At 41.2% G+C, this 26,375-nt stretch overlaps 1 protein-coding gene across 2 annotated transcripts in view; it reads left to right on the top strand.

The window, feature by feature from the left end:
- Positions 1-26,375, top strand: part of Aplf (aprataxin and PNKP like factor) — a 43,231-nt gene that overhangs the window by 2,611 nt on the left and 14,245 nt on the right. Inside the window, exons 1-7 of one of the 2 annotated variants that reach the window (XM_085840377.1) lie at positions 857-924; positions 1,077-1,175; positions 4,868-5,040; positions 9,622-9,769; positions 10,044-10,176; positions 14,593-14,777; positions 22,204-22,541. In XM_085840377.1, coding sequence (XP_085696503.1) covers positions 1,170-1,175; positions 4,868-5,040; positions 9,622-9,769; positions 10,044-10,176; positions 14,593-14,777; positions 22,204-22,541 — 983 coding nt within the window. In that variant the 5' untranslated portion in view covers positions 857-924; positions 1,077-1,169. Of the gene's footprint in view, positions 1-852; positions 925-1,076; positions 1,176-4,867; positions 5,041-9,621; positions 9,770-10,043; positions 10,177-14,592; positions 14,778-22,203; positions 22,542-26,375 lie in introns of those variants that run through there. The other variant, XM_085840376.1, reaches the window with a different exon arrangement.

Genomic DNA, 26,375 nt, shown 5'->3' on the forward strand with positions numbered 1-26,375 from the left:
TGACTTTATATGTTTCTATAGTATGTTTTGAGAGAGAATGCTGGTTCTGCTGTATGTCATGCTTAGCTTCGAGTACTCGATGGTAAATGAGCCAATCGTAAGGCAGGTGAGATAATCGTGATGTTGTAGAGTTGTTGCTTTAGAGGTTTCTCTCATGTGTCAGACCGGGCTAAACGAGTTAATCTCAACTATTATGTTTACTACGAGGTAGGAAGGGCAGTAGTGTTCAGCATTTAAAATATAAGCAGTTTGGAGCGTTGAGGTGGGTAAATGATTGTGAGTGTAAGTTGACCATTATTAACTCAAAACAGGAAGTGATTATATTGAAGACGTAGATGCTGATCTCTTCTGCAGTGTCAGAGTTTGGCTTGGGCTATGTCCCCCTACCCCTGCCTCATGTGGTCCCAGAACAGAAATGCAGTTTGCTTATCTGCGTCTGGCTGTGTGGTATGGTCACACTCTTCAGAGTTACCCCTTAGTTTAAGACAAGCTGAATTTTTATATTTGAAATGTTTCCTATTACATATTGTTTCCAGTACATATTGGATACACTTTTCTTGTTTGGTAGATTGATGAGTAGAACCCCTGTCTAGGTGTGTTTCATGTATGGGGACTGGAGGGTTTGGGGCTACATAGACTGCAGGCTTTTATGGTATTCATTTACTCTTTCATGACCTTGGTAGGTCTCCTCTCTCCATCATTTCGTTATCTGTTAAATGAGGGCAGTTAGTTGATATGCAGTTTTTGAGTTAATAACATATTTAATGTCTAGCCTACTAATTTCATATGCGTGGCTAAGGGTTTGTTTATTTTTCAGGAGGTGGCTATACTTGACATTTTTTTCCCTTGTAGATAACAGACAAAAGAGTATCCAGAAGACATGCCATTCTTGAAGTGGTTGATAGTCAGCTTCGAATCAAGCCAGTGAGTATATTGATTTATTTTATCCCTTTGCCTCTTGTCCTTCTAGCAACTGACTGGAGAAACCTAAGGCTTGGAGATAGGGAATTTATGTCAGAACCCATTCTCCTGATACCTGCAAGCTAAGCACCTAAATAGTAACTTATTTCTCATAGGACAGAGCTGAATCTGAATGGTTAGACTTGTGGAAGATGATTGCCTCTGTGTAAATTGTAATTTTGTTCACAATTTCCATAAGGATACCTGTAATGAGGGTAAGTACACATCCTGCGTAAGTGAGCTCTGATCCCTGGCACACATGTGAGAAGGCATGTGTGTCTGTAACCACAGTGTGAGGGGAGCTGAGACACTCGGTGTATCTGCAGCTTGCTGGCCAGCCCGCCGAGCTAACAATGGTGAGCTTAGGTTCAGAGAGAGTCCCTGTCTCAAGAGAATAGGGAAGAGCGTGGTAGGGGAGGAAACTCCTCTCCCTCCAAGGGTATGTGCAATGTGCCCCTCCCCCAAACAAGGGACTGTCTAACTAGGCAGTGCTTGGTTTCATGCAGTGTCAGGGTTGTACTGAGCACCCTGGAGTTGCTGTACCAAGTGCCTCAGCAGTGTCAGGGCTGTACTGAGTGCCTGGAGCTGCTGTGGCTCCTCTCTGGAGCTTCGGTTTCTTACTTGTCTTAGTTGCAATTGTTAAGCTCACTGACTATGGGGAGTTGGCTCTTGTGTCTCTGGTACCCACTGGCTGCCTGGGCTGTGTCAGGTTCTTCGTATAGTGGATAGCATAAGTCAAAGCTGGGATGAGAAGCACGGTGAGGGCGAGGGTGTTTGGAGGTAGGGATAGCAGGGGGTTTATAAAAGCACTTACGCTTCAGTATCTACTTTCTAATGAACTACCATGGCTCAAAGTAAAGACGTGATACTGAAGGGCCTTAAGGGAAGAGTAAGGGAATTTCTATTCCTGTTTCTGATATGTTATGTATTTAGATTTAGTTGGTTCAGAAAAGCAAGGATGGATAGTAATCTGTCTGGCCTCAAGTGAAGGATTTGTGATAACACTCAACATTCTGAAAGATTTAGCTTGATTGCTCTGTAATCCATGTGATGAAAGGAGAAGTGGACACGTCAGCTTTGGACTGGGAGATTCCCTAAGAGCGCTTGATGATTGGATTTCTGTTTTTAAAATGAGCTTAGACTTTTCTAGATTGTACTGTTAGTATTCAAATCCTACTGATGGTAAGTAACATGTGCAAAGAAATAAACCAATATCATTTTTACAACATATGTAAAGCCTAATTACACTTATTTGTGGTGTGTGTATGTATATATCAAAAATACATTATTAGGAGACCATCCTGTATACTAATGCATGGAGATTTCAAGTTTATTTAAAAATCTCCTGGTGTTAACTAAAGACATTTGTATTCTACAACCTCAAATAGTTAAACAAAACTTATTTAATGTGTATGGTGTTCTGTCTGCATGTATGTCTGTGTTTCATGTGTGTGCAGTGCCCACGGAAGCCAAAAGAGGGCTTTGGATCCCCTGAGACTGGAGTTACCAGTGTCTATGCACCACCGTGTGGGTGCTGGGAATCAAACCTGGGTCCCTTGCAGAGAAACAGCCCATGCTCCTAATCACTGAGCTGTCTCTCCAGGCCTAGAATCTTTCCTAAATTAGCTCATTACAGGTACTTAGTTCTCCCCATAGTTGGGTGAAAAATATTCAGATGTACTCTTACTTCTGTGGCTATGTGAGAATACTGATAATATAAATGTGCACAAATAAAAGAATATGTTAATGGAAAAATTTCTCATTAAGTTTTTTCAGGACTCAGATTTTTTTTTTTTTTTTTTTTTGAGACAGGGTTTCTCTGTGTAGCCCTGGCTGTCCTGGAACTCACTTTGTAGACCAGGCTGGCCTCGAGCTCAGAAATCCTCCTGCCTCTGCCTCCCAAGTACTGAGATTAAAGGCGTGTGCCACCACTGCCCGGCTGTGAGTCAGATTTCTGCATAGGATTTAGCAATGTCCAGTTAAAATTGCTTTCTTTGAAGACATACTTTACCATTACTGAGTCATTAATTAGACTTTGTTCCAATCATAAGACAACAATGTATCCCTGAGCTTTGACAGGAAGACAGGCGGATTCCAAACTGAGGTGCTGGTTGTACCAGAGGTATCTGTCGGTTTGCAGAAGTAATGAACCCTTCCCCACCGAAGAAAAGGGAGGGTGCGGCCACCTACAAGACAAGCAAAAGTTAAGTTGCTAAAATTCCCTGGCGGGAATTTCACCTTTGCATTTTGTTGCTCTCTTTCCTGAAATAACGTGGGAGATGCTCTGATCTGTCCCTCTGCTTTGCTTCCGCGGGACTCACCCAGTCTTAAAAACACGGCATCATTGCAGAGGCCTCTGTATTTTGCAGCTGCCCTTTTGTAAGAAGCACTTTTCCCAAATAAAATGATTAAAAAAAAAAAAAGACAACAATGTATGACTTTACTAGTATCTTTTGAATACTAGACTGTGCTAGATATATTAGAAACTAGGACAGAACTTCTTTGGGGCCAAGGATTTAGGCAGGTAGGTAAAAGCACTTGGCACATAGGCCTGAAGTCTTGAGTCGACTCCAGAACCCATGTAAATAGTTCAGTGATGTGTTCCCCTAAGCTGAGCACTCCTTCAGAACAATGAGAGAGGATGAGAGTCCACTGTAGAAATGAGGGGTGCTTCTCAGGTGGAAAGAGAGAGTGAACTCCCATGCATACTGCGGTACGTGCATAAGCCCCCACATACAATAAACACATTTTAAAAAGTACAGATTATAGATAGAAAAAGAAAATTTACAATAAAGCACTAAAGTTAAGCATTTAAATTATAATTATACTTATGTTTATCTTTTAAATTTTATTGTGTGTATGTGTATGTATATAGAATTTTCCAGTAAACATGATCCTTAGATGTAGAAGAAAGGAAAATATCTTTTTACTCTTTTCTTGGTATTGTTTTTAGAAACTTGACATTGTGTCAAGGTTCTGGAACAGGTCCGATCTTAGCCACTTTTGTGGTGGGAATTAGAATCTGAGATCTTTAATCGTATGGAGTAATTTTTTTCTCCATTTTATTATTTCTGATTCATGATTCTATAACTATTAGGTACTTTCTTTAAAAATTTTTATTTGGTGTTAAAATTGCTGATTTACCTTATGTGTTTTAGTGATTTATTTGAATAAAATTTAAGATTATAAACAACCATTTAATCTATCTAGTCTCAGGTCTTGTCCACTTTAGCACCTTTACCTGCTAGTACTTATCTCTGCCTTGTATCTGCAATTTTCAGAAGATATTTAAAAAATAACTTTTGAAGAAACTATCTTTGGTAATTGGAGGCAGTCAGTGGAAAAATATAATCTAAAATAATGCAGTATTAATTTTGTTTTTGATATGTGTCAGTTACATGTAATATCAATCTAAATTATCTTCATGGAAGGAGTTTTATTCAGAAGGACAATTGCTCTTCTAAGATAGCTGCAAAGAAAGCAGTGATGCTGAGAGAGTAGATCATCATCTCTTGCCTCGTGGCTTTTCACTTTTAAATTGTGTTAGAAATTATTAGGAGAAAATCCATAGCAAGTGAGAGCTGTTGCTGGGACAGGTACATTTTGGATAAACTGGAGACTCTTCCCGTGCTGGGAATTATTTATTTTTTTAATCTTTCTTATCCACTGAGTAGTTCATTTAACTCATCAATTGATAATTTTGTTTGTTATCTTGGATTCTTTCAGAAATGGAGGGTAGAGCCCCTTCTCATATGTAAATGATTGCAGTAAATGGTGCCAGGCTTACTGACCTTTTTAGTGTAATTTTATACATAGTTGTTTGGACACCAGAATTGTGGATCATTCATATTCAGTTATATTTTTCACAATCTGCTGCACCGCTGTAGCTGTATTCTTTATTGATTAGATTCATAGGAATCCATGTTTCTACCAGTCCTCGGAGAAGAGCCAACACTCGCCAATGGAGACGCAAGTGTGGAGCCAGTTGCATCCCGGGGATAGCTTTTCCCTGTTACTTGACAAGTATGCTTTCCGTGTTTTCTCTGCAGAATCTGAAGTGGAGATGGAGTGTACTCTGAGGTAAGATTGCCTGTGAGATGCAGGTGAGTGATGGTGTTGTATCTGATCCCTCCACCTTCTCAGATGCTTCAGGGAAATCACTCTAGGGCTGCAGTAGTCATGTCATTTGTCTTTCTGGAAAACACTTGGCTTAGGAAACTTAAGCCTCGTGCTGTTTGCTCCAATGTGTGCTGTCTTTTACCTTTGTATTCCTAAGGTTTCCACAAAACAGAAAACTAGTTACATGTTTACTTGAATTTTTAGCTTTCTTAATTTTAAGATATTAATCCTGACTCCTATAGCTGAATTTTTCTTATAATAATACCATAAAGTGCAGAGTTGAAGGACTGAAGACAGGTAGTAGAATAACTGTGCTAAATCACAAACTAGTTTCTGAGGCAGGTGTTAGGAAGTTACTGGGGTTCATTTTTCAGGCTTTAAGTGACAGAGTTCAAATACTAGACCCATAGGACTAATTGAAAATATATGAAGTATATATGAAATATAAATTTCATGATATCATTGGTGTTTTTGTGTATTTTGGAATTACCGCTATTTTGTATTTGTTACCATATCAAAAACTTAAAACCATTGATATCAGACTTGTGTTCATCTGCTCGACACTGAAAAGCCAGTATATGGCAGAGAGTTGTAGAAAAGCAAGTTTACTCAAGAGCCAGCACCCTAAAAAGTAGAGGGGGCTTTCTTCTCCCCAGAAGACCATCTTGAGATGGAGAGGAGGTGCAAGCTCAGTGCGGAGGCACAGCCGTGGGATGGAGAGGTAGCATGCATAGTGTGGTAGCACAGCCATGTGCTCAGGGCCTTAAGGCAGCATCTTCATCATCAGGCATGGGCTTTATCTTTTATTTTATTTTATTTTATTTTATTTTCCTGAGTGGGAACTCTAAACTCCTAGGGCTAATAATCTCTGTATTCCTTTAGACAAGCACAGTATTTGTTTGCAGGTTACCCATCCCAGCAGTTCACACACTCTATGTTAGTTGATGTGTCAGACACGGGATAAGGAGGGATGCCTTGTTTTCTGATGTCATCTGAGGGTTGCCATGTGTTCTGGTTTTTAAAGGACGATTATAGCAGTTAATGTCTTGGTCACCTAGGTGTTTTGTATTGAACATAGAAGGGAAAGGCAAGTAGAGGAAACTCAGCCAAACACAACTGCTAGGAGTAGCCACTGTAAGCATGGCAAAAGCTTCATGTACTTGAACACTGAGAAATTATAACAGTGACTGTGAGGGAGTCACGCTACTGATATCTCTGTGCTGCGCTGAAGAAGGCAGAGGCGTTTTGAGACTTGCCTAGGGTTACATAACAAGTCCAGGTTCCAGACTAGTATTTCCAGAATGATGCTCTTACAGACTACCCTCTGCTGTACCAGAATGACTGCCTGGGTCCCCACTGTGCAAGTGCCCAGAGGATGGCAACGTCAACCTGGAGTAGTCTTATATGGAATGAAATAGGGAAGGAGGAAGGGAGGAGGGAGAAGGAGACGGTGAGAGAGAGAGAGAGAGAGAGAGAGAGAGAGAGAGAGAGAGAGAGAGAGAGAGAGAGAGAGAGAGAGAGAGAGACTGTTAGTGTTAGATCCATGTTAAAACCTGGGAAAATCTCTCTAATGTGGTAGGAAAGTTACAAGTATGTAAAGTGTATTTTGCATTCTTGTTAGGTCCCCAGCAGTGGGTGCAGAGTGGGTGTTGGCGCTTGATTATCAGATTGAGTGATATTGTGGTGAGGGTAAGACTTTTTTCCTTGGCTAAACTTCATTGTTGATAAGGAAGGAAGTAACACCATTTTGTCCCTTTGTGATATTTTCTTCCAGGAAAGCACGGTATATTTTTGACATATTAACTTATTTTTTCCAAAGTACTAAAATTCTTAGCACTTATATTCCATGCAAATAACTGCTGGTTTCAAGTACTAATTCTGAACAAAGCAATAGCATGTTTATAGAAATCTCATTTTAATGTGACAATGAATAACTTTAACATTCATTTGTAATTACAGAAGGGTGTGGATTTGGATGGGAGAGGAACTGGAAGGATCTCAGAGGGGAGGGGAAAAAGGATTCAGAATATATTGTATGAAAAAAACCCTATTTACAATAAAAGAAAAACGAAAGGAAAAATTTATAAAATCATTTGTAATTCTTTTAAAATCAGTTTCTTTGTATTAGCATATTTTATATTAAAGACATAAAAATAAGCAACATGTTTGAACATAATTTAGATTATATTTTGAACCCTTAAGGATAACTTAACCTCCAATACAATCTTAAGTATGAAGACTATTACTGAAGAACTCACATTTCCCAATTTCAAAACCTGCTACAAAGTGCAGTCATTATGTCTGGCATAATGGCAGACATAACTTGGTGGAGTTGAGGGTTCAGAAATTAGCCCTTATATTTATGGTCTTTACCTTGGACAAGGGCACCAATTCTTTTTTTTTTTCCCCTGATGGCTTAGGATGATGAACATTTTTATTTTTATTTTTTTTATTAGATATTTTCTTCATTTAAATTTCAAATGCTATCCTGAACGTCCCCTATATCCTACCCCTGCCCTGCCCCCCCAACCCACCCACTCCTGCTTTCTGGCTCTGGCGTTCCCCTGTACTGGGGCATATAACCTTCGAAAGACCAAGGGCCTCTAATTCCATTGATGGCTGACTAGGCCATCCTCTGCTACATATGCAACTAGAGACACAAGCTCTGGGGGTACTGGTTAGTTCATATTGTTGTTCCTCCTATAGGGTTGCAGACCCCTTTAGCTCCTTGGGTACTTTGTCTAGCTCCTTCATTAGGGGCCCTGTGTTCCATCCAATAGATGACTGTGAGTATCCACTTCTGTATTTGCCAGTTACTGGCATAGCCTCACAAGAGACAGCTATATCAGGGTCCTGTCAGCAAAATCTTGCTGGCATATGCAGTAGTGTCTGGGTTTGGTGGTTTTTTTATGCGATGGATCTCCGGGTGGGGCAGTCTCTGGATGGTCCTTCCTTCTGTCTCAGCTCTGAACTTTGTCTCTGTAACTTCTTCCATGGATATTTTGTTCCCCATTCTAAGGAGGGATGAAGTATCCACACTTTGGTCTTCCTTCTTCTTGAGTTTCATGTGTTTTGCAAATTGTATCTGTTAAATCCATTTGTTTCATAACTTCTGTTAGTTTCAGTAAGGGTACCAATTCTAATCAAACAGGCTGAAGTTAGTTGTCCAGACAATACTGGAACAGCTAATATCCACAAAGAAGAAAAATGAAGTTAGACTTTCACTTTATATCACATAAGAATCAAAATGGATCAAACATCTAAATCTAGAGAGGGCAGCATAGGTATAAATCCTTACCACCCAGCACCAGGTAATGGCCTTACAAGTCCAACAGCAAAATATCAGCATTTGATAAATTGGATTTCCTCCCATTTGAAACCGTGTATGCTTATGAGAACAGTCAAGAAACAAAAAGGACAAGTGAATGGCAAAATATTTATAAGTCACATACATCTATATCATCAACATCTAGAATATATAAGCAGTTACAACTCAATAACAAAAGAAAAAACTGATTTTAAGATGTTCAACTGATTAGAATAAATATTTCCTAAAATGAGCATGAAAAGATAGTATCACTAGTCATTGGGAAATTTAAGTCAAATCTATAATGTGATTCTCATAACATTTTGAAAATAAAAAATGCTTACTTAGCTCCTAGGCATCTGTAATCAAAGACATTAGTAAATGTTGATATTAGCTTATGGAGAAACTGGAGTCCTCATATACTGTGTGGTGTTAGGAAGTAATTCATTCTCTTTGGAATGCCCATATTGTGATAATTCTTTAGATTTTAAAAACAAAAAACAGTTGTATGGCCTTGCACTGCCCCTGTTAGGTTTATGCCCCTAAATTGAAAACATGAGTTTACACAGAAACGTATACATGGGTGCTCACAGTGACGTCATTCATAGTAGTCAGGGTGGGAGACAAGCCGAACGCCTCGGCTTTGGAGTGGGTAAGCAAGTACAGAGTGGAGGATAGTTCCTGTCATGCATTATGACTCCTAACATTGAAGTTCAAGTCTGCTTTTGAAAGAGGTTATTCCTTATTTTAAAACTGCTGAAAGAAAAATTTAGAACTGTGAGACTCTTGAGCTACATGTTTCTGAAATCTCTCATCTTCTGTTTTAATGGTGTATTTAGTTTCATTTTATGTATGTGAGTGTTTGCCTGCATGTATGTGTGTAAGTGCATCATCTATGTGCCTGATGTGCACAGAGGCTAGAAGAGGGCATTGGAACTGAGGTAACAGACAGTTGTGAGCCATCATGTGGGTTCTGGGACTAAACCCAGGTCCACAGTGGGCGCTCTTAGCTGCTGATCGATCTCTTCAGCCTTGGTCCATGATTTTTAAAGACTAATGTATGATGTGATAATATATGAAAAACATGTACTGTAGTATTAACTGTGGTTTTAGGCTTTAGTTGGACAGAATGAGCTGAACAGTGAGAGGTTCTCAGAAGCATAGAACTGAACAGCCTCAAGGCTGCTACCATTTGTTATAACTAATAGAAAACCAAGTTCCATTTTATTTTATAGAAACAGTCAGATGCTTGATGAAGATGATATATTGAGTGAGATGCAGAAGTCCCCTGTGGTTAACTTACCTGGTAAGACAACTGGTGCCTCACAGCTGCAAGGAAGCTCTGAAATAACCAAGACCAAGTGTCCCACCATAGATCCTATGGTGAGAATTGTAAGACGCATCATTCTAACCTGGTCTTTATTTCAGGGAGAGAGAAGACAACTGACATCATGCATGTTACAACGCCTTGGGTTTTTAAGTTAGTCTGTAGAGGTCATGCTAGGCTGACAGTTAAGTGAATAGGTAATGAATTTCTTGTAAGAACTTTAACCGTGTGGATAGCTATGTTAATGCTAATTTCCTTCAAACTAAATCCTTTTTCAGATTCACTAAGGGTAGGTGGTTACCTTTAGGAAATAATTTATGGTTCTATTAGTCCTCTTCAGGTGAATGCAGAGCGTTCGGTGAGCACCAGCCACGTCCTACCCAGAGGAAAAGAATCCTCCCAGCTTGGATGTTGGCGGCAAGTCTAAGTGATCGGAGCCTCTCCACACCAGCAGAGGGGGGAGGTAGGTTCCAGGCTTTGCTACTGTTGAGTGTCGAGGAAGCATTAAAGACAATGTTAGGTTCTTCTCAGCAAATAGATGTAGAGTGGTGGCTGCATGCGGTATGGGTTAGCCTGGGACTTAAATTCTGTTCTCTCTATTTATTCTGAGACACGATCTTAAACTTGCTATGCCCCTGCCTCAGTCTCCTGAGTATGGTGTTACAGGTGTGGGCTTGCCATGCCTGCTAACCTACATGTATGTGGAATATAGTATAAAACATAAGCTGCTACTTTATACCATTTGTCAAACCGCATTCTATCTGTTGATACCGTGTTGAGCATGTGGTAGTCCTCTTATTGCTAGATGCACTGCTAATACATATTCTCAGGTGAGCCTGTGGGTGTCACATCTGAGATGAAAGGGCACAGCAACCAGAATATTAAACTAATTAAGTAAGACAATGCCAGGTACCCAGTGTTTGTGCTACAACTTCATGTGATCTTGTCCCAGTCCAGCTTACTGTCCCAGCAGCCACCTCAGTGATTCATGTCTTTCTGCTGGGTATCCACTGTTGCAGCACTTTAAACATGCTCTTTTTCCATGTCAGGCCCCAGGTTTCCTCCACAGCACAGAACAGAAACAGAAACAGCAGCTTTTAGTGTTCATGTTGGACACTGTGACTCTGTTAAGCTTGTACACTAGTTCTAATAGGTCTTTGGGGAGGTTCTAGAGCAAAACTGTCTTTGTATATAGAATTTTACTTCTTTTCAGTTTGTTTTTAAAATTTTTATTCACTTCTTTCTCTTTTTGTCCAAGTTGTCTACAATTTTGTCCAGTACAGTTTTGACGAGTGTTGGTGATGTTAAACATTTTTCTTAGTTATGATAGAAATAGCTTTTTCCTCCTTAAGTTTGTTAATAAAAATTATAGGTTTTAAATGTATTCTCTTTTTCCTATTGAAGTTCTTTTCTGTGATTTTCTCAAGGTTGCTATTTTAACAAATGTTAAAAGTTAAGTATTTTTCTTACACATAATTAGCATTTTGAATGTCAGACTCACTTTCTTTGATAAACCTCTTTGACTTTGGGCAGTTTTTTTGTTTGTTTGTTTGTTTTGTTTTTGTTTATATTTTTAGGCATTGAACTCAGGCTTACTTGCTGAGCAAAGTTTACCTCATATATATCCTCTGCAGATTTTCTCTTTTTATGTCCCCTTTATTTGTTAAGGATTTTTAAAATTGCTGTTTTAAGTGGTGTTCAGCTATAATTATATTAGTGTAAAGTCTTTTAAGAGGTTTTTGTTTTGTTTTGTTTTGATTTTTTGTTTTTTTGTTTTTCGAGACAGGGTTTCTCTGTATAGCCCTGGCTGTCCTGGAACTCACTCTGTAGACCAGGCTGGCTTTGAACTCAGAAATCTGCCTGCCTCTGCCTCCCAAGTCCTGGGATTAAAGGCGTGTGCCACCACATCCAGCGTTTTTAAGAGATTTTAATGTAATTGCTGGTCTGGTAAAATGTATTGAAAAATGTTACTCTTCTCTGTTTCCTGTGTGTTGTGATAGAGTACTATCGCAAAGAACATTTACAATTCTGAGGGCCAGAAATCGAAGATGTGGCTTATTGATAGCTATCATTATGTATCATGCCACATATAGACACTGACACACACACAGACATAGATACACAATGTCCCGTCCAGCAGGACCTAGTTATTCCGTGAGTCAAGGAGGACTGAGGCCTGCAAGAGAAGTGGGCAGAGAAAGGGGAGCGAGACCAAGCAAAGAGTTGTCAAGGTCTGTTTAATGGAGGCTAGGAGCCTGATTATAAGCACACAGTGAGAAAATAGGGAGGGGTCGAGGGGGCATAATAAAATACAGAGAAAGGGGTGGACATCTGGGGCGAATGCTGATTACAGGCTTCTCTTAGCTTATCTTAGAATGTCGGCCCTGAAACAGTCCCGGGCACCAAACGGAGACATGGAGGAGGAGGTGAAGCTGCCTTCATCTAAGCAGTTCTAGGCGCCAGGTGAAGGAGGGAGTGAAGCTGGCAGTCTCAGGTGCCAGGTGGAGGCAATGAGGAGGGGGTGACATAATTCCCTTCAAAGAGTCAGTTGGATCTTTAGGGTGAGAATTACTGGCGGGACCTAGTTTCCCACAGTTTGGTCTCTCACAACACCAGACACACACAGACACTCACTCAACACACTCAAATGGGTGGGTGGAAGAGCAGAGATCTAGTGTTCTCTTCCCTCAATCTCATGACCCAAACGCTTCCTATCCCAATCACAGAAGGATTAGGCACAGTCACACAGGAAATTTGAGATGTAACAGACATCCATTTGTAGCAAATTGCCTGTGTCACTTACTTCTCTTATGCTTTGGAGACATTGAATACAAGCACCAAACACAGCAGCTGGTCTGAGAATGAGAATTCACGAGTGTGAATATGCCAGAGACTCATGTTCAAGGAAGAGGGAGCAGGATAGTGCAGATTCCAGCGCAGTACTCAGAAGAATATGTAGTTCAAAATGGATGAATTTTTATTTCTAGAACTTTCCATGATTGACAGTAAGTGAAACTGGGGGAAGTTACTCTGTTAATTCCATTTTGGTTTGATTGATATTCCAATTGATAATATGGACACTTGCTGAACTGCATAGTCTTGGGGGATAGATTGGGTTATTGCATACAGCATACAGCTAAACAAGGAGGCAGGCTTAATTAATATCATTAGGAACAGTCTCTGTAGGAGAATGGTCTTCAGGCCATAAGTATCGGGGAGAAAGCTGTGGTGAATAGTCTCTGCACATATTGTCAACATCCACCCTTAGACTCCTGTAGAAGGCTTTGCCCAAACTCTCTTGGAGCTCAGACATTGCCTATGTCAACAACACACATTCATTCACTCAGGGCTTCCTCTGTTACCTGCAGCCTGTTTGGCATTTTTTCCCTGAACTGCTTCGGGCCCCTTGAATGTTCTTTAGAATAAGGCTAAGAGACCAAGGCCCATAGGTCAGATGTGGCTACTGCCTCCTTTGATAAGTAAAGCTGTGTTGGAATACAGCCATGCCTACCTGTCTGTATCTAATGACTACTCTGTTATGCAGGCAGAGTTGAGTAGCTGTTATAGACATGCTATGGCCCAAAGAGTCGACCTCTCCTCTCCTCTCCTCTCCTCTCCTCTCCTCTCCTCTCCTCTCCTCTCCTCTCCCCTCCTCTCCTCTTTCTCTCTCTTTCTTTCTTTTTAGAAAAAGATTACTAATCTGCCTTAGAATAACAATGACTACAGATTGTTTGCATATTTATACCCTAGCTCTTAAGGGAATCTTCAGACAAATTTTGGTTATATTCATAGTTCACTTAGTCAGAACATTTGGGCACTGGTTTTAGGAGGCATGTTTTATGGTCTTGCAGGGCACATGAAGTCTCTGTGCTCATAGGGCCCTCAGGGCAGTGTGCAGTGCACAGTCAGCCACCGATAGTTTCCTCAGGGTACGAAGCCTGTTTCATCTTTTTGGATGAGATGGCTATGAATGTGTTGTCAGGTGGGACACTGACTGAGGTTCACCAACTATACTGAACTTTGGTTACTATATGTGATATGATGTCCATTGTTACTGAGACTTTTTGATTTACAAAGTATAGAGGGCATTCTCTCTGAGGTTTTGGAATTTCTAACCTATATTTGAAATAACTTAAGTTGGATTCCTAACTCGATGGTGGGCATTCAGGATATAAAATTCATTGGGTTACTCTGTATGCTTTTCTCTTAGAGAAAATTAATGATACAATTTTAAAAAATCATAACTAATGTGTCAGGCCCTCTATTAGGTCACATCTTATCTCATTTACTTCTGGTGACTCCGAGTTCTTATAGTTTCTGATTCCAGACTAGACATAAAAGACTTTCTAAGAGTTGTAGTGAAACAGTTACAGCGAGCACCTCAGCCTGGTGCACTCTGGGGCTGGTGTTCTCAGCCACCATGCTGCGGAATGCTGTTTGGGATCTGTAACAAGTGTTTCCCAGTGGACATTTCTGTAGATGTGATTTTGGTCTTGCAGGTGTCCATCTCTGTCACTCAGGCATAGCCCTTTAAGATAGGATCTCTCACTGAATCTGGGGCTTGCTGGGGTTTGGCTTCACCGGCTGGCATCCATCCCAAGTGATCTTTCTGTCTTTGCCTCTCCTCCCACACACTGCCAGGGTTACAGGCCCACAAAGTCCTCCCCCGAGTTTCTTTCTTTTTCTCATTTTGGTGTTGGATATCCAAACTCAGATTCTTAAGCTTGCACAACAAATTATCTTACTCACTGAGCCGTCCCTCAGCCTGTGAGCCACTTGCTATTTGATCTTTTGGAGCTATGTGGAGTATTGACCTTTGAAGATACAGGAAGTAATTTTCTTCTTGTTCTTTGTATATGCGTGTTTGTGTGTATGTTAGATAAGGATGTCATCCAGAGGAGTGGAAAAGCAGGAACCTGTGAAGATAGAACCCCAGGAAACACATCATGGCATGGGAAAAAGCGGCTTAGTCCATCAGGAAATTCAAAAAGTGTGTCAGCGGAACAAGACCCTGGGAAGAAGTGCAGAAAGGCTGACCAAGAAGGACCCGGTGTTTCTTCTGAGGTGATTAAAGCTGTGTTGTTTATTTTCTTTGTCTGGTATTTGAGACAGGAATAACTTCCTTTCAGCTGTTGGAGAAGATCAAGTGATAGGCATGAATCATATGCTGGATTTATAAAACAACCTAAGCTGCCTTTTATTTTCTATTTATGTAGATTAAAAACTAGCTCAAATTTTTTGTTTTATTGAAATATAATTTTAATATAGAGGGATAATTTGCATTGTAGAATAATATTTCACACTAGAGAAAGGTGGAGACCTCTTGGCACTGGTTTTAATTTGGCCTCTGAAGGCCTGGTTGTGTCCTCTGTGGGCTTCACAGAAGCACTGTGGGTCAGTGTGGCGAGGAGATGGAGGGTGGACTGGATCTTCACAGAGCATGGGATTACTCCATTCTGCTGTGGCTTTACGGTGATTGTACGCCTGTCATCCCTCTTTCAGTACAGTCCTCTAGGATGACCTGGCTGAGTTGGCATTCCTCGATACTAGATATTAAAAAGAAATGAGGCCTGATTATTACATGATGTTTTTTTTTTTTTTTAACTTGGAAGCTATAGCACATTTTGTTAACATAAGCCAGACTTTAAAAACAACAATAATTTTATTTATTCTTTGGGAATTTCATATAAAATTATTACCCCCTCATCTCCCATACCCACCCTCCCCATCCTTGTATCCGTAGCCACCTACCTGAGTTTTCTTCTCCTCTGACCCGTCACAACCACTGAGTGCGGCACCCAGAGTTAGGGGTGAGGCCTGCACTGACATGCACTTGGTCTATAGGGGTCACATCATTGGAGAGCTGGCCACCCTCCCAGCCACCACGGCAAGAGCTCCTCACTGCTGAGAGTTCGTGCCTAGCATCTCCCCTCTGTGCTGGCTCCTCGGTAGCCTGAGCTTGCATAGGGCTTGGACGTATCGATGCATTTAGCTTCATTGAGAGGTGGCTCCAGGGCAGGAAGCCCGCACATTGTTCTTCCTTCCAGAGTGGTATCTTAGGTGACTTTCTGCATGGACTTGTAGGCTGAGCTCTGTGGGTCTCTCAGTCTCAGGAAGCCAGGCTGGTCCTACCTTGAACAGGATGGACTGGGTCATTGAAATGTCAGCAGCTGTCCCTGAGGTCAGTCTCAGTACTACCTTCATGTTCACATCCTCTCCTAGGAGAGAGCAGCACCGCCCTAGCACATCTCCCAGCTAGAGAAGTGGATCCAGTCTCTAAGACTCAGTGTCTTCGCTTCCTGATGGGGCCAAGTGTAATAAAACAAGATGAATTCTGGCTCATCTATATGTGCCTTTAAATCTTAATAAAATAGAACTTGTCTTATTTAAGCTTCTTGCCTTCATATACTCTATTTGAAGAATGAGCTTATCAATTCATTTTGCCTATTTTATAAGAAGTTACTTAGTTTCAAAGAGAATTTATGTTTTAATATGATTTATCATGACTAAGTTTGGTAATTGTAAGAAAGACTTTAGAAGAAGTAAGCAGATCTGAGTTGTTCAAAGTGTTTGTGAGACCTTGATGACATCAGGCGAGTATAGCAGATGCAGGAGGGGCCCGAGGGCTCCACTTGGCTGACTGCTCTGCCTTTAAGGGGTTTATTTCTCCCTGCTCAGTAGAAAAGAGGCCCGAGACAGGGAAGGGAATTGGTGGTCATGGTGACATGATGAAGAAATGCAGACTTTGAACTACTTGGGGACAGTGAGGCATTTGACTGGTAGAGTATCTGAGAAGCAAAGCTTCCGTGCCTGATGTCTGAACACTGGGGCTGGGGAAAGGAGAAGGGAAGGCAGGCGCCAGGTTTCCATCAGGGATCATAGGTAACATATTAGAGATGTTATGGTAGAGAATCAGAGGTAGGGTTTCAGTTGTGACCTTTTCAGTTTCAGGGAGAGACTTCCCAGGAAGAAATACTTAGCTAGTGTTTGAACCACCAGTCTGAGGCTTGTGTATGAAATGGAATTTTCCACTACTCTCCTGGGAATGTTAATGGATACAGGATTTTTAGGGCAATGTATCAGCATGGTCATTCCTGCCAAGAGCAGCTTGGAAACAACAAATCACCTTGCTGAATTATGTCAGAGGGAAGGTCTTTATTCCACCCCTTGCAATACATTGAAATCAGGTGGGTGAAGGGCAGGAAAGTGCTTCCTAGACAAGCGGATAAACTATTTTAATGGTCTTAAGAGTACATTCTGGTCTTACTCAAAGGACCACTAGCCTCATAATCTCTGACGTCTCAGACACACACCTTTACTTCGTAGGTGATCTTTTTACTGTTACCATGACTCTAGCCTTTAACCTGTCCATCAAATTGTAAGTAAGGAGCGGTGGCAGATGTTAGTAGATCTGATGCTCTCGTTCTCCTGCCTGCTGTAGGTGCACCTTACATTTTCCCTGTCCCCTTACCCACCAGGTCAGTGTCTTCCTCAAGCCCTGGAGCTTTGGAATTGGCACAGATCAAATTTATATATCAGCAAACTTAAAAATTACTGTGTGTAATGGATTTTGGGATCATTTATGAATAATTGAAACCAAGAATGTTAAATTCTTGAATGCCAAGGATGCTATATATTAATATTGCATGGAGTTCCATAAAGAACATTATGATTTCCAACTTTTGTGTCTCTTATTTGATTTTTTTTTGTTGGGGGGGGGTAAGTGTCTTAGGTCTCTACATAATCCTGGCTGCCCTGGGACTCATTCTGTAGACCAGGATGGCCTAAACTCACAGAGATCTGCCTGCCTCTGCCTCTCAAGTTCTGAATTAAAGGTGTACACCACCATGCCGAGCTGTCTCTATTATTTGAAATCCCCTAATTTATAGTATTGGCATCTGTGATTTTTATGTTTCTTTCTCTCTAAGAAAGCGAGCATGTTGTGCATGTTCCTTGTGAGGAACTAAAGGTTAATTTCTAAGGAAACAGATTCTTTTGTATGTTCCTTGGAACTACTACAAGTCATACATTTCATTCTCTGATTTTCACTTCCAAATAGCAGAGTAATACAGATTTATTGAACGTCTTATTATTTAATTTAGTCATAATTGCATATATGATTGCAAATAGAATATCCGTAAGCATATTTATTAAAGAGGAAAACTTCCATTTGACTCAGCCTTCAGTCCCATTGTTGTACTGATTTTTGTAGCAGTACAAATTCCTCACCTGGATTTATACAGGCAAACACATGCACACATAAAGGTGCTGCATTTATTTTCAACATGTCCTTTCTCTAGAACTCAACTTGGCTCATGTGTTGATCTTTCTGCCACAACCTCCCAAGTACTTTGATGACGTATGGGTATGTGCGACTGCACTTGGCTATGAGAATTTAATTAATTTTTTTGAGTTTCATGCTTGAATACTATATTTACATAATTTCTACTCCCTTTCCCCACTTCCATTTAAGTTTATGACCTCTTTCTCTTTAATTATTGTTAAAAGCCCATGCATACGCACAGCCTACATTTAGGGGTGCTTATATGTACGTGCCTTCCCCCTTGGGAGTGGATGACCTGTCGGAGGACTCATCCCTGGAGAAACCTGATCCTCCCTCTCAGCAGCGGTTGGTTGCCTGTAACTCGTCATAGGAGTGGGGTCTTGTTAATTTTTTAATTCACGTCGGCATATTAAATGGTCTCATTTAGGCAACCGCATTGTTGAGGTTTTGTGGGTAGTTTCCCTGTCATGCCTAGTAGACATTGTCTTGTGGCAGGTATTATGGTCCTCTGCCTCTTACAGTCTTTCTGCCCTGTTTTCCATGACTTCCCTGAGCCTTAGATATAGGAGTCGGGTCTGGGTGACCCACTGTCACTTGTTGTCTGCATTCTGATGGTGGATCTCCGTAATAGTCATTATCTGCTGCAAAATCTTTGATGGGGTGTGGTGGTGTGAGAGGTGACTTAAAACATTAAACACCAGCACAACATTGTTCTCTATTTAAAAACAGGCTTTAGAGGGGCTAGAAAGATGCCTCAGTGGGTAAGAACACTTACTCTAAAAGCATGAGAACCCAAGTTCAAATCTCCGGCACCCAGAGCTTCACTTGCCTGTCACCCCAACATTGGAGGGAAGGGATGGGCTGACCCTGAGAGTTCTCTGGCCAGCAGCTTAGCCAAAAAGGCAGATTTTGGATCCAGGGATATTCCTATTTTGAGCTAGTGGTGTAAAGAGTAAGAGGGAAAGATGTCAGAGGTCTTGCTCTGGTCTCTGCATGTGCGTACGTGGGCATGCATGCACTTCTGACCAAGCCCGCTCAGTCAGTCAGCGGGTTCTCCAGCACCAGCCAAAGGGTTCCCCAGCACTGGAGTGAGGATTAAAAAGAAAAAGGACAGTTAGACAACATTGTAGCATGACCCCAGTCAATTCTGAGACTGAAGGCAAATTTAATTTTCCCAATCCACTTTTTATACCATTTAAATTACATGCAAGTATTAAGGGTGAGCAGTACCATAAGGAACTAGAAAGACAATAGTCAAGGAACAAGCAAGATAATAAGCACACAGCCCCATGAACGCTCGTCCTGGTGGTCGCTGTTTCTAAGGATGATCAAGATATCTGAGCCTACTTCTTTGTTCTACCCTAACACCAGATTCTTACTGCCTTGTCCTTGGCCAATGTCGGACCCCTGCCTGAACTTACTTCTTTGTCATGCTCCAGTGTCAGATTCCTACCTTAGCTTACTTCCTTGTCACAGCCAATGTCAGATTCCTGCCTGAAGCTCATTTCCTTGTCCTTGGCCAATGTCAGACTCCTGCCAAGCGGCACCCCAAAAAGGCTCTCCGCAGCCCCGTCAGACACATCAGTAAAATAAAGCCATCTTTTCAAAGTAAGCCTGCCATGGCACCATCAGCTCAGCATCTCCACAATATTTTATAGAGAGGATGTATTCTAATTCATTTTATTATTGTCCTATGTGTTTCTTTGTTCTGAAATCAATTGTATAAGATGTTGAATGGGATTGTTTCTCCCCACCCCCAGCTTCTGCTGGAACCACAGTATCCAATGTTTGGAAGGAACGTTAGCGGTGAGAGACTCACCCCTGGCATGGAGCATGGGCCTGAGAGCTGTTTAGCCTTTCGCTTCCAAGCTTGTGCAGAGGTTGCTGAGAAGCTGGATCCTTCAAGGCCCAGGGGAGCACAGTGCTTCTGAGAATCCCTTCCTCCCTTTCTAAGGATGGAGAATGACTTGCAGAACCTAAAAATGCCACAGGAACAATAATCTAACAAGGTCTGGGCTATTAGCTCGGCTACCAGACTTACTGACTCGCTCACTGCTGAACAGGGACGAAGGAAACAGGGGAGAACTTGGAAATAGTGTATGGTGTAGAGGGATGTAGCATAAAGATGCCACCATCCAAGGGTGAGTTACAAGAAGTAGTCAACTGGCTGTTTTCAATAGATGATCTGCTGCTGTGCAGAGCCGTGATAAGACCCACGCTCCACCGAGAGTGTGATTAGCCAGTATGAGTAGTATTTTGAAGTTACACATTCTTTTAAAAATATTGAAACATTTAAATAATTAGTTCAAAAGAAATCATGTGAGTAATATGTTAAGAAATTTGAAATGTTATCAATCTATTAGTACTAAAATCACTTTTTGCCAGATGGCAGTCAGCAGCCTCAAACTTTACTTAGAAACGGAGGTGAGCGTTCACGTGTTTGGTGTGTGGTCCACACATCTTTGACAAGGTTCACAAGGAGCCTTGTGTTAAATGAGCAATGTTTCTACTCCACAGAAAGAGGCGTACTTATGTGATCACTTTCTAAGGCTAGGCTAACTCATTATGCTGGTGGGCAGAACAAATTAAACAGAACACATTAAAAAGTGGTGATTAGAATATCTTCTTGGTTTAGTGCACCGTTTTTTGTCAATATTTTTAATTTTTGAGAATTTTGTGAGTGCAATCCTGATCATAATTACTGCCCCCTTCCAACTCCTCCAGGATACCCTGTACTCTCTCTCAAAGTCATGTTCTTCTCCTTCTCCTCCCTTCTGTTATTATTTATTATAATATAACCTAGTGAATCCAGCTAGTGTTGTCTATATGCACATGGGCAAAGCGCTAACCACTCGGATGTGGGCAACCTACCAGGAGGCTCACCCCTAAAGAAAAGCGAGTCCCTCAGGAAGCCATGTCTGGCCTAGCTCCTCACCTAGGGGTAGGACCTTATAAACTGGATGGCGTCCACCCATGCAGGGATACTGACTAGTGCGGTCAGTCTTGTGCAGGCAGCCATGACGTGAGAGTTCATAAGTGTATGCTCCTGTCATGTGCAGAAGACTCTGCTTCACAGGAGTCCTCTCTGCCCTCACAGTCTTCCAACCCTCTCTTCTGCACTGTTCCCTGAGCCTTGGACATAGGGGTTGGATTGTAGATGTCTTGCCAGAGGGTGAGATCTCAGGCACTTATTCTTTGCCCTCTGCCCAGCTGTAGTTAGTTAGAAGAGAAGCCCCTTTGATGAGAAGAGCAGTAATCTATAGGCATAAGGATCAATTTTATAAAGCAGTTGTATATTTTATCCATTTAATAAGATGGTGGTTGGCGGCTCTCTAGGCTTAACTGGCTAACCTGACACTTTTATCAGATCATGTCAAAGGAAAGTCGCTTGCTTTCTGCAGCTGGTGATTGCGTTCGTTCCCTCACACCCATTCTTCTGTAGACATAGCCAGTTTTGCTATTCTGCCCTGTGAAGAATACCATGGCTTAGAGAGAAGTTCCAAGGTCGCTTTCAAGAGATTAGAAGGACAATAATACCACGTAAGAGCTTCTTGAGTGAGATTATGTGACAGTGAACTAGAGTAGCTTCCCGTAGCTGGGTGATGGTGGCGCACGCATTTAATCCCAGCACTTGGGAGGCAGAGGCAGGAGCATGTCTGTGAGGTCCAGGCCAGCCTGGTCTACATAGTGAGTTTCAGGATAGCCAGGGCTACACAGTAAGACCCTGTCACAGAAAATAAGAAAAAAGCAAAGCCAAAGCCAAAGCAGCAAAAGGAAATGGAGTGTCTTCTCACGTTTCCTTTGTCTGTTTTCTGGCTGTTTTTACTAAATATCTGACATAGTTGTAAAGGTTCACTATAGCTGTCAATTGATATTGTAAGAACTACAAATTGTTAAAAAGTTTCTAAACTAAAAGCAGAAAATGGTAGCATTAGTTACTTTAAAATAAGTTTAAAAGTTTTAGGCTTTTTTTGTATCATGGAACTTGTATTTTTGTCCTCTTAAACTTTAATTTATATATTTCTTTTTTTTTTAATTTTTGGTGTTTTGGGGCAGGGTTTCTCTGTGTAACCTTGGGTGCCCAGGAACTCTCTCTGTTAGGGCACACTGACCTTGAACTCAGAGATTGGTGGGATTAAAGATGTGTGCCACCACTGCCCGACATTTGCCTTTTTTAATGATGCCTTTTCTGTATTTCTTTTACAGAATGTTCCAGAATCGTCATCTTCAAACATAGCAAAGGACCCAGATGTGGATATTGTGCAGACAAATAAACAGAAGGACGGGATTTTAAAAGAGGAACTTGGTGAGGTCTCTAAACATAAAGCCGCCACCAAACCAACCACAAACGAAGAGGGCGAGAGTTGTGCAAGTGTCCAAAGCAAGTCACCTCCTGAGAAATCTCAAGGAGGCCATCCTGAGTCCAGCTCTGCTCCCTCCAGTCCTGATGCTTCGCACACAGACACAGCTGACCCAGTGCTGGGCTGTTCAGAAGAAAGCAAGGTCCGGAGGATGGCCTGCATGTATGGGGCCAACTGCTACAGGTAAGGAGGACCTGCAGGCGGCACCTCAGCCCATTCTTCTATGCCATCCCACCCTGTGTGTATTAAAAGCCTAATGAACCATTGCCTTCCGGTCAGTGCTTTGTGCATTCTGCTAAGTCCTGCCAGAAGCTTTTAGGATGCAATGGGGACTTAAATGTTTTATGTGTAGACATGCTGACTAATGCAAGGGCCCAAATACTGGGGAATCCAGACTTAAATACCTGCTTACTTAGTATCTTAATTTTAAAGAGATGCTTTGGGGAATAATTATTGTACTCATCTACTAAGGTGATTTTGGATTATGTTTAGGCATTGTATTATATTTAATTATTTTCTTCACATTTGTCTATAAGATAGACATTTTTCTACTTTGAAAATTAGGAAAATGAGATTTTTATGATAGTCATTGATATGATTTATGATATGCGATGACATTTCATGCATTCAAATCATAATCTTAGTTCAAGAGTGTAGCATAACCTGTAAGGTTTCTGGCAGCATGTGCTAGTTGGTCTGTTTCCGTTGTTTGCCATCCTGCCTGCCAAGCTGTGTCTGCTGTGCACCTGGGGCTGTGTGCTGTGCACGTGTGTCCACAGTGCTGTGCATGTGTGTGAACAGTGCTGTACACGTGTGCTCACAGCGCTGTGCACCTAATGCTGTGTGCTGTGCATGTGTGCTCACAGTGCTGTGCACCTAATGCTGTGTGCTGTGCATGTGTGCTCACAGTGCTGTGCACGTTTTAAAGAGGGGGATAAAAAAGAGAAATGAACAGAATCTATGGTGAACAGATGCTGAGCACACGTGCACAAAACACATTGTCATTTTAGCATTAGAGTAGCTGTATTTTTCACTTTCAACTGTTTTGAGTTTTAGATTTATACATAATATTGTCTGTGGAATGTACTTGTGCCTAGAATATAATGTAAAAATATACAGCAGATTATAAACCATCTCTTACTTTGGATTTTGAAAAGTCCTGTTTTGCGTTTGGGTTAGTTGGCTAAAGTGGCCGTAAGGGAACACCACAGACTGGTGTCCCTCACTTAGAGATTGGCCTTCTCTCTGTCCTGGACATTAGAAGTGCTAGGTTCCAGACCTTGCAAGCCTGGCTTCCCTTCTTGCCAACGTAGAGGGTGGCTGCTTCCTCGGTGCCTTTTCTTGACAGGGCATCCTCTGGGGTATCTTCCTCACCTAGGAAGATGCCAGGCACTGTGTTGGGGCCTCAGCATTATGGCCTCACTGAGCCTTAATTATCTCTCTCATAGGTACATTGGAGATTAGCACTTTCAACACAGGGGTCTTGAGAGGACACAAAGTCAATGAATAGCAGAATTCAACCCTGTCATTTCCTTTTGTTAAAGGGGGTAAATGTTTTTTCAAATAACAATTTATTTACTTATACTTTATAATGATGTTAGTTTTAATCACTCTTAGCTTTAGGTAGTAACTAACTTCTCATAGTTTTGAAATAAAGAATGCCTGAAATTTGTTTAAATCAAAATGTTTTTATTTGTAACAAAGAGAAGAAGTAACTTTCATTGAAATGCTTATATTTATGAACAAGGGCGGGGGGAGAATGGCATTTTGAATTTGAGATATACCCACATACCCACACATGTACAGATCTATAAAATCATTACAAAAATCTACCTGTTCTTCAGCCTCTGTGTTATTGCTGTAAACTCTCCCTTCTTTCAAATGGATAGTGTCCCAAGCCTCTATATTTTCTAAATTTACATTCCTCTTTGTTTTGTGTTTTAAATTTTTAAAAATTAATAAACAAATGGGTTTTATTACGATATTTGCATATATTTTATTATAATTTATTGTAATTTATTATAATTTATCCCCTCTGATATCCTCTGTGCTCCTTTTTGTTTTCTGTTTTTGTTTTTTTGTTTGTTTGTTTTTGTCCTTTTTGTTTTCTGAGACAAAGTCTTCCTATATATGGTATAGGTCTGGCTGTCCTGGAATGTGCTGTGTAGGCCAGGCTGGCTTCGAACTCACAGAGATCCTCCTGCCTCTGACTCCGAGTTCTGGACTTAAAGGCATGCACCACCATGCCCAGCTCTGTGTGCAACTCTTACCCTCTCCCTAACTTGCTGGTTCCTTCCCTTCCCAAATAACCCCTTCCTGCTCTCATTCCATGGCTATTACCTCACCCTGACTCTTTCACTTCTGCCTGAAGATCCACCTCCCTCTTCAGCCTCTTTGTAGTTTAATGGCCTGTAACGCCTGTCCTCCCTGCCCCTGCCCACTAGTATAGGTTCCATATCTGAGAAAAGTGTAGTATTTGTCCATCTCTGTCTAACTCATTTCACATAACACAATGGTTTGCAGTTCCCTCCATTTCTCTGCAAATGGTATGATATTTACAATGTGGTTCTCGTAAGTATGCAGTAGAGTTCCCTAGAGACCACAGAACATTATTGTTGTTAATGATCAAATGCAGAAACGAGGAAAAGCCAACTGCTTTTTCTTAAGCATGCATTACATCTTCATGAATTTTATATTGGCATTAAAGAGTATATAAGGGCCAGTAGAATGACTCAATGGCTATGCTAGATAATTCTTCTTTTTGTTGTTGTCATTGTCGTCATCATCATTAATTTTGTCAACTGGACACAGGCTAGAGTCATTTGAGAGAAGGGAGTCTCAATTGAGAAATAATACCTCCATGAAGTTGGGCTGTGGGTGAGACTGTGAGATATTTTCTTGATTGATTGCTGTGTGATGGCTCAGCACATTGTGGGCAGTGTCAACCCTGGGCAGGTGGTCTTGAGTTGTATAAGAAAGCAGGCTGAGCAAGCCTTGAAGAGTGAGCAAGCCAGTAAGCAACATTCCTGCCCTGACTCCTTCCAGGATGAAGTGTGACCTTCTTAGGTTGTGAGTGGAGATAAAGCCATTTATCCTCAAGTTAATGTTTGGTCATGACGTCTTATCACAAGCAAACCAAGACAGTGGGTAAAGGCACTTGCCACCAAGCCTTATGACTGAGTTGGGTCCCTAAAACCCACATAGTCCAGGGAAAGAGTGAACTCCCCCTCCCCCATATAGATAAATAAATAAATAAATGTAAAGAAGATTTTTTAAAGATGTTAAGATGTTATTTATAATATGTGAAAAGACATTTTCACTGTTATCTTAATTAAACAAGTGTACTTTTCTTATTTCTCATTTTAAATTTATACAGGGCAATCCCCCCACATAATCAGAGAGCACTCAAATTCTAGTAATAAATTTTAAGGCCATAAGAGAGGCTGGAACCAAAGAGTTTGAAAAATAGTTTTAGAAAACAGGATAGTATACTTTGTGTAGTCAAAAGAGTTTAAAGATCAGAAACATTGGGTCTTTCTAGAATGTCGGTAATGTTTTTATCTTAGCATAGGATGCACAGTCTTTTAAGGCTATAGATGCTTATGTTTGTTGTATACCTACATGAACAATGTAATGCTTACAATCGACCTTTTATACATGTCACTGATCATGTGACACTGAGAGTCCTGTGCTGACTCAGTATCCCTGCTCGAGAGAGGAAGGGACCTGGGAAAATGAAGCCCATAATGAAATGGATCAAAGTCTGATCCAGTAGGCAACTTTATTCAGAACCCTGGACAGTGTATACTGTGGGGTAAGAAAGGTCACGGGAGTTAAGTTCTCGAGAGTTCAGTCTGAACACAGTTACAAGAACTGGCTGCACACGGCGAAAACGTGTTTCCATAGAGGTAGAAAGGATATTCTAAACATTTCATTGACTGGCAGCTGCAAGCAATAATGAGTGATTGGAAGTAAAGTCATTCTTACCTGCTACACCTGGGAGGGGCACAGACGCAC

This window comes from Mus caroli, unplaced genomic scaffold (assembly GCF_978045245.1).
Source record: "Mus caroli unplaced genomic scaffold, Mus_caroli_1 scaffold_7, whole genome shotgun sequence".
Lineage (NCBI taxonomy): Eukaryota > Metazoa > Chordata > Mammalia > Rodentia > Muridae > Mus > Mus caroli.